This window comes from Bubalus kerabau, chromosome 14 (genome assembly GCF_029407905.1).
Source record: "Bubalus kerabau isolate K-KA32 ecotype Philippines breed swamp buffalo chromosome 14, PCC_UOA_SB_1v2, whole genome shotgun sequence".
NCBI lineage: Eukaryota > Metazoa > Chordata > Mammalia > Artiodactyla > Bovidae > Bubalus > Bubalus kerabau.
Window position 1 is genome coordinate 57,239,397 of NC_073637.1, and position 12,371 is coordinate 57,251,767.

Sequence of the window (12,371 nt, forward strand, 5' to 3'; positions counted from 1 at the left end):
ACTTTGACTGTGTGGATCACAATAAACTGTGGAAAATTCTTCAAGAGATGGGAATACCACACCACCTGACCTGCCTCTTGAGAAACCTATATGCAGGTCAGGAAGCAACAGTTAGAACTGGACATGGAACAATGGACTGGTTCCAAATAGGAAAAGGAGTACGTCAAGGCTGTATATTGTCACCCTGCTTATTTAACTTATATGCAGAGTACATCATGAGAAACGCTGGACTGGAAGAAGCACAAGCTGGAAACAAGATTGCCGGGAGAAACGTCAATAACCTCAGATATGCTGATTGACACCACCCTTATGGCAGGAAGTGAAGAGGAACTAAAAAGCCTCTTGATGAAAGTGAAAGTGGAGAGTGAAAAAGTTGGCTTAAAGCTCAACATTCAGAAAACTAAGATCATGGCATCTGGTCCCATCACTTCATGGGAAATAGATGGGGAAACAGTAGAAACAGTGTCAGACTTTATTTTGGGGGCTCCAAAATCACTGCAGATGGTGACTGCAGCCATGAAATTAAAAGATGCTTACTCCTTGGAAGGAAAGTTATGACCAACCTAGATAGCATATTCAAAAGCAGAGACATTACTTTGCCAACAAAGGTTCGTCTAGTCAAGGCTATGGTTTTTCCAGTGGTCATGTATGGATGTGAGAGTTGGACTGTGAAGAAAGCTGAGCGCCAAAGAATTGATGCTTTTGAACTGTGGTGTTGGAGAAGACTCTTGAGAGTCCCTTGGACTGCAAGGAGATGCAACCAGTCCATTCTAAAGGAGATCAGTCCTGGGTGTTTATTGGAAGGACTGATGCTAAAGCTGAAACTCCAATACTTTGGCCACCTCATGCGAAGAGTTGACTCATTGGAAAAGACTCTGATGCTGGGAGGGATTGGGGGCAGGAAGAGAAGGAGACTACAGAGGATGAGATGGGTGGATGGACATGAGTTTGAGTGAACTCCGGGAGTTGGTGATGGACAGGGAGGCCTGGCGTGCTGTGATTCGTGGGGTCGCAAAGAGTCAGACATGACTGAATGACTGAACTGAACTGATCTGAACACTTTCAGAAGTAAAAGAAAATCAGTGAAAGAATTGATAGCTGCAAGAGGGAGATAAAATTCATGTTCAATTGTTTAACAGGGAAAAGAAGATGGCAAATAATTTTTTTTAATTTAAATTTTTCTTACTGCATATGCTCTAAGTGATATAATGAACAGACCAGTTCATGGTTAAAAAAGAAAACCTGTGACAGGTTTTGCTTCAAGAAACATAACTGCAAGAGAAACTGCTTCAAAAGCCTGTCCAGAAATGACACACGTACATATATTATTATATATGTATTCTGTTATGTTCTGTTCAGTCGCCCAGTCATGTCCAACTATTTGTGATCGCATATACTGCAGCATGCCAGGCCTCTGTCACTCACCATCTCCTGAAGTTTGCCCAAGTTCATGTCCATTGCATCAGACAAATACATATATTGTCCAATGCACTGGATACACACACATATATATCAAAAGACTAATTTTGTTGAAGAATTCCTTACCCAATATTGTCCGTACTTTTGGACTAAAATCGGTTATAACTGGAGTCTGTAAACAACTATAACTATAAGCATTTTTTGCTGTGGCTTGAACTCCGCTGGTAATAACTGAAATATCAACTGTACCCTCAATTCTCTGAAACAAGAGGGAAAAATAAAACAATTAGAAAATACTAAATGTTAAGATACAGAAATTCCATGGCTAAAAGCAAAAGGAATCTCTCAAAATAAACCTTTAAAGATTTTTTTCCCCAAAGTCATGAATCAGAATAATTACCAGATACTTTGAAAGTTGTGATGTCAAAGGAAGAAAGTTATTGTATCAAATGTAGGTTATATGTTTAAATTCTTAGATAAAGGTGTATGATATAGTGGTTTTGTGGATGCTTATGATCAATTCAAACACACCTACATTACTGGATTCCCCAGGGTTCTTCAATGTTTTGGACAAGTGATTCTCTAATTAATAAAGCATATGATACTAAAAGTTTTGAGTCTTTTGCTCTTAAAATAGGCTTGAATGAAACATTTATTCCTCTTCATGGACAAAGGACATTATTATATCTTTTGTTGACATGGTTCCAGAATCCAAGACTGAAACCTAAGAAAAATATGTGATGCTTTCACCAATACAGCACACAATTCCCAATTAGGAAAAACAGTTTTCCCAGCATCTAGTATTTACTTAGTGCCCACTCAGTGTTTAACTGAATGACATAATTTAAATGAAGTTTTAATCTGCTATATCCTCCAAATTCTTAGCTCCATCATTCAGTCCAATGCATGCTCAAATTCGGGGCTTCCCTGATAGTTCAGCTGGTAAAGAATCCACCTGCAATGAAAAAGATCCCCATTTGACTCTTAGGTCGGGAAGATCCCCTGGAGAAGGGATAGGCTATCCACTCCAGTATTCTTGGGCTTCCCTGGTGGCTCAGATGGTAAAGAATCTGCTTGCAATGTGGGAGACCTGGGTTCGATCCCTGGGTTTTGAAGATCCCCTGGAGAAGGGAATGGCTACCTACTCCAATATTCTGGCCTGGAGAATTCTATGGACAAAGGAGCCTGGCAGGCTACAGTTCATGGGGTCACAAAGAGTCAGACACGACTAAGCAACTTTCACTTCTCATATCAACTACATAGTAATATATACACTTGATTGCCTAGATATTAGTGTCTTAATTCATCATCCTTCTGCACACAGTAAGTAAAACAGTTTTGGCTTAAATTTAAACACTATTTTTAAAAATAGAGGAACAAGGAGTGGTCCTAAAATGTAAAATTCCATGGGAAAACTCACATTTTGTGTGTTTTCTCAACAAACTGAAACTTTAACACATTTAACGTATTTATATATTCCTTTAAAAAACCCAAAATGTCTAGAGTTGCTTCATTGAATTTTTTATACTATTTATTACTGGTATATTTTTTCATCCTTGGGTTTTCCTGGTCAACTCCCATTCATCATCCTTCCACTTCTGACAAGACATGAACCTGCTCATGAAACTCTTCCTGACATCCTCTCCCCACTGTATTTTATCTTCACTTGTGTGTTTACTTCTATTATTTCACATGAAACACACTATTTAACATTAGTGTATGTGCCTCTCTTCCTCAATGATGTTAAGTATCTAGATTGTGAAGATAATATTTTGTATTTGGATCTTGGCAGAAAAATGTTGAAGAATTGTTAAAGAGCATAATGAACCTCTGCACTCATTAGGTAAATAAGGCATTTGTTTCACCCTCTACTGAGATGCTCCTTAATTAGCACAATTTCAGAGTTAGAAAAAAATAACCAAAACTGGATGCCTTACTTTGGGTGTTCTGCAGGTTATTTTATTCAAATCCCCTTCAATTACATTGCAGGTTTCATTTCCGACTAATACCTTTGAATATTCATGAAAGCCAAATCCAGATATAGTCAGAAGAGTACCACCTTCATTAGTAAAAACACAAAATCAAGTAACAACAAAAACACAATAGATTAACAATAACAAAAAGACACTTTGGCAGTAATCTAACTCATCATTCAAGAATTGTCTAATCATCCAAGAGATGGGTTGGCAAGTAGATCAAGGACCACATAGCCTGAGCTCCAGAGTCTGGAATTGTAAAGGGGCTGGGCTAGGTGACTGAGTGAAATAACACAGATTTGCAACTAACATTGCTTCTGGACATTACTAGGAGCAACTGCTATTTTCCATAGTGTCTTCTTCATCCTAAAGAGAAATTATGCTATTTGTATTTATTCAACTAGTGGGAAATGAGAGTGAATTACTTTGAAGTAAATTAAAAACCCCAACAAAATAAAAAATAACTTAAAATATAAACACAGAACACACCCAAAAGATCAAGGCCAAAGCACAAAGTCCAAAACCAAGCATGATCAAACAAACAAGCAAACAAAACACAAAAGAAATAAAGCGAGACTGGAAAAATGTGTTATTTTCTTTCATCTTCTGCATCAGCCTCCCTTTCCCCGATTTATTCCTGGAACTTTTTCTGGGTCAAGTAGCTCCACTAAGACTGTGATTACAAATGGAGCAGTTGGTAAGCAGAATAATAACTAATAAATCTTATCTTGACATAATTAATGAGCTTGTTATAGAAACATGTAATAATTGATGATATTAATTCAATAACCTAAGACGTAGTAGAAGCAGTCACCCTGACTTGTGCTTCATAAGAAACAAAAGAATTAGTCATCCAGGCAATCACTGTGCCTTCCGAATGAGGTGTCTCCTTTGTTCTGTACGAGGAAGGTTTAGAGTCCTCTCCTTTCACCCTGTTCTAGAAATAGTTCTAATTGTTTGGAAAAATTAACTGTTACCTGCGAGGCTTCCAGAAGCAGGCCAGATGTGTGAGATCTGACTCTGATAAATGAAGTGGAATCCCTTCTCCTCTGCATTCCGTGCTAGTCCAACATCAGCGATGGACACAGCAACTGGGAAACGTCCAGCACTTCCGTTCAGAATCTGGCATTTGATCTCATTTTCTTGTGATAAAAGAAGAAGAAAATGGTCAAGAAATGTTTTTTTTGTATAAAATTACTGAAAATTTATGTTTGCAAATATAAAAGTGGCCTTCATTTTTATATTCCAAAGAAACATATCTGAGGAAAATTACTCATATATTAATGGGAGGAAAACCTTTACAATCTACCTAATGCTATGGATCAGACCCTCCCAGAAAAAGAGTAAGGTAAAATAATAATGAGGGCAGAGTAAACAATTTCCTCCTGAGTACTACTGTGGCAAAAAAAGTTACTATAATAATTTTAAATCCTAATACATAAGGTAATTTATATGAATAATTTAAAGATTTTGGTCCAATACATTGTTTATGTCACAAACTGAGTAAAATACTAGGTTTCAACAAGAAAAGTGATTAAAAACTAAGTGAGAAAACCTATTCTTCATTTAGAACAGTATATGTGTATTTATAGTACAGTGCACGTCATCACCATCAATGTTATTATTATATACACCATATAATAATATTGGATATTAGATCTCAAGAATCCATAGAAGATGCAAATTTAAAACAATTTAAATAAGGAATTTCCCTGGTGGTCCAGTGGTTAAGACTCTGTGCTTCTAAGGCAGGAGGCACAGGTTCGATACCTGGTCAGGGAACTAAGATCCCCCGTGCCATGTGGTACAAAAGAAAAAGACGTAAATGATACAGAAGATGAATTTGCTTATATAATCTAAACTTACTAAAATTAAGGAAAATAACTAGGATTATGAAAGAGGATTTTTAGGTAAATAAATAGTTATGTTCCTCATTTCCATGAATAGATAGTATTAATGATATTTAAGTTCTATATTAATGCATACAGGTTCTTCTGGACTATAAGTCCAGGAAGATGGCTATGGCCTCTTGCTATGACTAATGTGACATTTTCAAAGCATGAGCAGAGGGGATCACGAAATATCAGAGCAGCAATCTACGTGTTTTGTGTTCCAGAGACATAGCAAAGAAGGAAAGATTTCGTGTAATCTCTTTATGAGGGGAAAAAGAACAAAAATCACCTGTTACGGATAGAGGTACTACACAACGGTGCAAGAATTAGTCTGTGGTTATAACCAAAGATTAAAAAGATAAGGTATTTATTTAGAGGAGTTTCCCAATTTCATGACCACAAAGGAACTCTATAGGCAAATTATTATTGTAAAACTGCTCTTTGATTCTACTTTCTCTTACAGAAAAACAATTAGACTCAAAAATAGTCATTTTAAAGGAACCTACCACTCAGAGAAAGAAGAGAGCAACCTGCTGGCCCAACTGAGACTGAGACAGATGAACTAGGAGAAAATCCTGAACCCGAGATGGTTAGAATTGTGCTTTCTTCATAGGACCCTGAAAATGATAAATATAAATGACAATATTAAAATGACAAAACATAGAATCTGTTGCTTAAAATCAGATATTTCAGAGGAAAATGTCACTATCTTCTAAAATATATAAATAATAAGCCTTTAAGCAAGCAGAGAAAAAAGACATTTATTTAGCAATGGTATTTTTTTCCCCATTTTATTACTGCACATTGCTTCGTGTTTGGAATTTGTGTGTTGATAGAGATTAGTGGAAAGAATTATCTGAGGAATGGAATGAGGTAAGTAAAGGAAAATTATTCTTATGACAAAGAAATTAAACAGACATCTCCATATGGTAACTTAGACTATGACAGAACTGCCATCACAAACTCATGAAAAAAGAATAAACTGTACAAGTAATGTAGTGGACACTTTCCATTTGAAACAGGATATGATTACTTAAGCTGGAGTGACACCAATCCTAAAGTGCCTGGGATATTCCAGGCTTATACTCTCTGGCCCAGGATCTTATACTGAATGTTCTCCATTGACTCTTAAGGTATCCAGGTTTGATCGATTAATGAAACGGTCACCCTACTTATATAACATCACACACACATAGATTTCACATGGATTTAAATAGCTAAGAATGAAAAATCAAAACTTCAACAATTTATAAAAATACATAGTCAAATATCTTAAAGACTTTTATGTAGAGATGGATTTGGTAAGATACTAAAAGCCATGGTTCACCATAAAGGAAAACATACATAAATTAAATGTTTCCATGAACAAGATACTAAAACAAATCATAAGTGATACACTAGGAAAAGACATGTGCAAAGAATTGATAAACATAATATATAATACACAGTGCAAGCTGATAGAAACAAGACAATCTGGTAAATGGATAAAAGATGTTAACAAGCAATTTGCAGAAGAAGAAATAATCTAAATGTCCAAGAAACATAGAAGATGTTCCTGTGCATTACTAACTAGGGAACAGACAACATAAAAACAACGATGAGGTAACTTCTTACATTCATCAAATTGACCAAAATTAGAAAACTCATATTATTAACTGTTGGCAAGGGTGTGGATAATATGATGCTCTCATACCCACCGGAGGTACAGTCAGTTAGGGGAGCAATTTGGTCATCTAATGAAGTGAATACACATATACCTAGTAATCCACATGTAGGATGCAAATCCTAAAGAAATTCTAGCATGTATGTTACAGCAGATTTGCATAAGAAAGTTCAATACAGTCATGGGCAAAAACAAAAACACTTGTAAACAGTCTCAATGTCCATCAATAGAGGAACAAATAAACTGGTTTATCTATGAAGTATTTTAAACTGATTAATTACATATACATAAAACCATATATTTCTCAAAACAAATGCTGAATGACAAAAGTAAGGTGGAAGTGATATATACAACGAAATAGCTCATAGATAAACTTAAAAAACTGGAAAAATTACCATGTCTGTGTTATACACAAAGGGTAATTAAAATGGCATGGATGAATACGGACAAAATTAATTATTGTGCTTGCCTCTGCGGAAGGTGGTAAGGCACTTGCACTGAGCATAGAGCTTAGAGACAACTATAACTGTTCCTATAATATTTTCTTTCTGATGGTTAGAAATAAATATGACAAGTGTTAACAGCTGTTAAATTTTCAGTGAGGAGAAAATGGGTGTTTTTAATAGCATTATTATACTTACTTTTTTTTTTATTACTTTTACACTCAAAGTGTGGCAAAAGGTACTTCATGTTAACTGAGTAAGAAATATTATTTTCAAGAATTAAAAGTGGAAAGTGAAAGTGAAGTCGCTCAGTCGTGTCCGACTCTTTGTGACCCCGTGGACTGTAGCCCACCAGACTTCTCTGTCCATGGGATTCTCCAGGCAAGAATACTGGAGTGGGTTGCCATTTCCTTCTCCAGGGGATCTTCCTGACCCAAGGATCGAACCCAGGTCTCCCGCATTGCGGGCAGACGCTTTAACCTTTGAGCCACCAGGGAAGCCCTAAAAGTGGAAGTCCATTACAAAATACAAAGATGTATTCAAAAACAAGAATACCAAAGTGGAATTTAAAAGTGGAAATCCATTACAAAATACAAGGATGGATTCAAAAACAAGAATATCAAAGGACTAAAACCAAATTAAAGTTCATGAAATCTTTATTCTTGAGAGTTCTGAAGGTTTTACAGTAGTGATACTAACTTTGGGATAACATGAATTTATATATAATACTATAAAAAGGTATTAGTATAATAATTACATTAGAAAGTATTATGAACAGTATTATAACAATTATAATACTATGATAAAATACTGTATATTCTTCAGAATATATTCTTTCAACATAATAATGTGATATTTTAAAGATTTCAATGGGTGTTTTTTTGCTTGCTGAAATAATTAGCAGGTGAGTTTTCCTACTAGCCATCAATACTAAATAAGTGATTACAGTATCTGAGCTTATCTTTCTGTCTGAAAAAAAGCCATCCCTTACAATCCTTAGTCATTCTGTTTACTTCAACCCTTGGGAGTTCAGACATAAAGTGTAATCATATTTTTTAAAAGCAATCACATACCATGAAAGTGTTTCATGATGCGTCCCTCTAGACTGAGTTCTTGACAATAATTTTTCTTTCTCTTATTCTCAAACCTAGGGCCTAATTATTTTCTTTTACTAAACAGTAGCTGTCCTGTTACTGACCTTTTAGTATTATATCGCCTAGGAGAAGTGGTCTCATATGATGAAAGATTCCAGTTAAAACCCTAGCTAGTAGAGTTTAACAAAACTGCCTCAATATCAGAAATCTTAGATATTGATTTTAACTTGGTGAAATGGGAAAAGTAGAATACTAGTGAGTCCAATGTCAACACTGATATTTTTCCCAAAGAAAATTAATGATCTTTCCATAGCTTTCTGATTTGATACATTTTTTTTCACTATGTAGAACTGTCTGCTTGCCTTAGAAATTAAAAACCACTATCAGAGTTTACATTTTTGCTAATTGTCTTCCACCCTGCACTCCAAATTCAAAAACAAGAGATTACCTTGGGAAGGGTTTATGGCCCGGATTTGAGGAGTAGTTGTGGGTTCCCATGTAAACCCACAGTTGCCTGAACATTTAGCTGGAATTTCATTGACATAGACTTCAACCTACAAATAAATGAACACAGAGATAACAGAGGTAGCATGGTTAAACAGGTAGGATTTAGAAAAGTAATAGAATTTTGCTAGTTTGCTGGTTTCCAAAAATTAGTCTATTCTACTCATACTTTTTCTGCTTTGACACTTCATTGACTCATTCTACAAATGTGTCCATTATATTAGGCACAGCTCTAAATGGACGGGTACATTTAACAAAACAGATGACATTCCTGTTGTCACTCAACTTACATTCTAGCAGAGGTAGGGCAGAGAGTTGCATAAGGCTATAAACTTACCCCAAAAAGTAAATGAACATTATGCCCTGGGGGTAAGTAGTGCTATGGATAAAAACAAAGGTTGCTCTTGAGAAAGTCATCTAAACTCCTTACTCTTTAACTCCCTCTCTCTCAGGAAGTGGTAAGGTTAATAATCGCTTTACAGAGACACGACAAAGATTAAATGAAAGGATATATTTTCAAATACCAACAGCAGAGCTTAAACTCCATTTTATCATAAAGAAGATATTAATAATTTTCCCAAAAGTCATGAAATAATATTATTGAATTGATCCTCTGTTAACAATAAGTCACATGAAAATAAGAATATCATCTCTTCAATTTTACTGGGTCTTAAATTTATTACAAAATAGTTATATGTTTAAAATTATGAAGAAACTTTTAATAATACCTGTGGCTGTTTGCTGGGTGTACGAAGTAGGTCTCCCAGTATACGCTGTCTGAATAAGCCACCTTCCTTTATCTTTGTTACCGTCATGTTAGCATTTTCTCCAAAAATGTTGGAATCATTGATCTATTTTTAGATAAGACTATTTTACTAGAAATGTTATGATAAATATGACCACACCAGTTTTTCTTTTTAAATTTAAGCATGGTTAAAAGTGAAATGCCAGAAGATTAAAAAATTTCAAAATCATTTGGTCACATTTTTGAAAAAGAAGCCTCTTAAAAAATGATCATAAATCTACCGAAGAAAAAACTGGTAACATCATAGCATTACCATATATTGCAGCAGTCACAACTTGAATTAAATGACTAAAATTAACTTGAATATTTAGAATAAAATATGTCTGAGAAACACGAATTTATTAATTTGATTTTGTCAAAATATTCTATGCTTTTTCTGAAAATGACCATTTTGATTAATGATTCTTAAATAATTGAAAAAAAGTGGTCTTCTTTCCACCTAAAAGTCAATGTTTCCCCTTTAGCAGTTTTGGCCTCTGACTACCCTGGTTTTTCATCTACTGATGAAGTTATATTTTCTGCCAATGGTAAAAATGAAACCAAGTCAGATCAATATGCATACTTTGGTCATTCCAAAGCTCACTGTTAACACGGTAGCCTTCAGATGCATACAGAGGCCAGAAAAGAGACAGGAGTCTTCATCCTGAGTCTGTGGGAGCCAAAGTGACCAGGAGCAGAAATGATGAACAAGCAGAGGAGACCGGTCAGGGAAGAACGAAGGGAAGAGTGCGCAGACACCCGCAGAGGTACCAAGGGGACATCGGTCATTAGAGATGTCTCAGTTACAGAATTTTCTAATTTCAGGAACATGTCTAGTTTCAGGATATGTGCTTTCTTAAAATAAGGCCCACATCTGTATGACATCCATACAGTCTATGGCATATTATAGTCTATGTTTATATACTTCTTTGAGTCTCCTCTGTTATTTTCCCAAAGCAGTTTTGCATTTTTTTCCACCTTTTGTCAAGGACATCTTTCCAGGTGAATATACGTGGGTCTATACATGGCTGCACGGTATCCATGCTACTTGTGTCATTTTAACAACTATTTTTCTATTGATGGGGATTTAGGTTTCTAGGGTTTTTTTTTCTTTATTTACTATTACAAATAATGCTGCATTGACTAACTCTGTGCCTATCTCATTTCCTATTTGTATTATTATTTCAGTAGAATGGAGTTATAGATCTGAAATGGCTGAATCATAAGGTTTATGTATTCAGATGCAACTAAATTATCCTCCCAAATGGCCTCCCCAGTTTTACTGTCTCACCAATAGTACATGAGGATAAGAGTGCCTCTCACACTCTCATCATCACTAGAAAGCACACTTTTGATGTTTACCATCTGAGCCTAAAGTCTCTTCCAGACCCTTCACCTTCACATATTCTAAATGTGACTTCCCTCCCGTACTCCCAACCACACTCTAAGCGAAAGTCATTAGATGAGCACTTAAAAGTGTGGCTCTGTTACGAACTTGAAAAGGTCATCTTTGGAACCAGAAAACTATCCAAGGACCCAGAATACAGCTCTAGCGAACAGACAGAATTATAGACAGCAAGGCAGATTACGCTTGGCCCCGCATACAGTATATCCCCAGTATACCCTCCCCCTTACACAATGCCTTCCCTCACAGTTTATGCAGATTTAGTTCTGAGACTGGCCCTGCCTCTGCTCTTCCTGCCCCTCTCAAGGGTCTTCTAATCCATATATTCCTGAACTTCCCTCATAGGATGTCAGGCATAAAGCACCAACAGCTGTTCTCCACAAAAGAGAATACCTGGTCAACTTCATTTTGAATAATCTTCTTTCCCTCAATTTTCTTTTATGGAAAAGAATGGAAAGGAATTCCTTGAATGTTTAGTCTATCATTTGCATTTTTAAAATACACACAGTCTCCAGGTCTCCTTGGCATAAGGCAGGGTGCAAATAAGCAAAGAACACATAGAAGAAAACAAAACCCAGGTGATGTGAGGGAACCTGCAGGAGAGGCTGCTTTCCACATGCCCTTCTCCACTTGACACGCCATGAGTATCCAGCACAGCTTCCCTCTCGGGTCACCGAGACTTGTCCCACTTCTTCAAGACTCTGGAGAGCAAACTGCAAATCTGCGGCCGACACGGCAGCGGGGATACCTGCACTCGCAGAAGGACGGCAAACAGTGGGAATCAAAAATTCACAAAACCGTGGTCACTCTTGTACATGCTAAGCTGCTTCAGTCGTGCCTGACTCTCTGCGACCCTATGGACTGTAGCCCACCAGGCCCCTCTGTCCATGGGATTCTCCAGGCAAGAATACTGGAGTGGGTTGCCATGCCTTCCTCCACAGGATCTTCCCCACCCAGGGATTGAACCCACATCCCTTACGACTCCTGCACTGCAGGCAGATTCTTTACCGCTGAGCCATTGGGGAAGGCCCATGGTCACCTTTAACATACATGAGATGTAGTTTATCACTTGTAAACCAACTGTTCTCCTCTAATATGGGAAAAAAAATGAAATTTCCATATTGCTTATGCAACAAATTTACATATTTCTTAGAAACAAAAATTACATGAGTAATGTACCTCAGACATTGA

At 36.4% G+C, this 12,371-nt stretch overlaps 1 protein-coding gene across 1 annotated transcript in view; it reads right to left on the reverse strand.

Moving 5' to 3' along the window:
* PKHD1L1 (PKHD1 like 1) overlaps positions 1–12,371 on the reverse strand; it is a 178,619-nt gene that overhangs the window by 101,523 nt on the left and 64,725 nt on the right. Inside the window, exons 25-31 of the mRNA XM_055546412.1 lie at positions 11,774–11,928; positions 9,720–9,842; positions 8,936–9,041; positions 5,794–5,904; positions 4,373–4,537; positions 3,357–3,478; positions 1,546–1,678 (exon numbers count right to left, since the gene is read on the reverse strand). Of these exons, the coding sequence (XP_055402387.1) occupies positions 1,546–1,678; positions 3,357–3,478; positions 4,373–4,537; positions 5,794–5,904; positions 8,936–9,041; positions 9,720–9,842; positions 11,774–11,928 (915 nt within the window). The remainder of the gene's footprint in view (positions 1–1,545; positions 1,679–3,356; positions 3,479–4,372; positions 4,538–5,793; positions 5,905–8,935; positions 9,042–9,719; positions 9,843–11,773; positions 11,929–12,371) is intronic.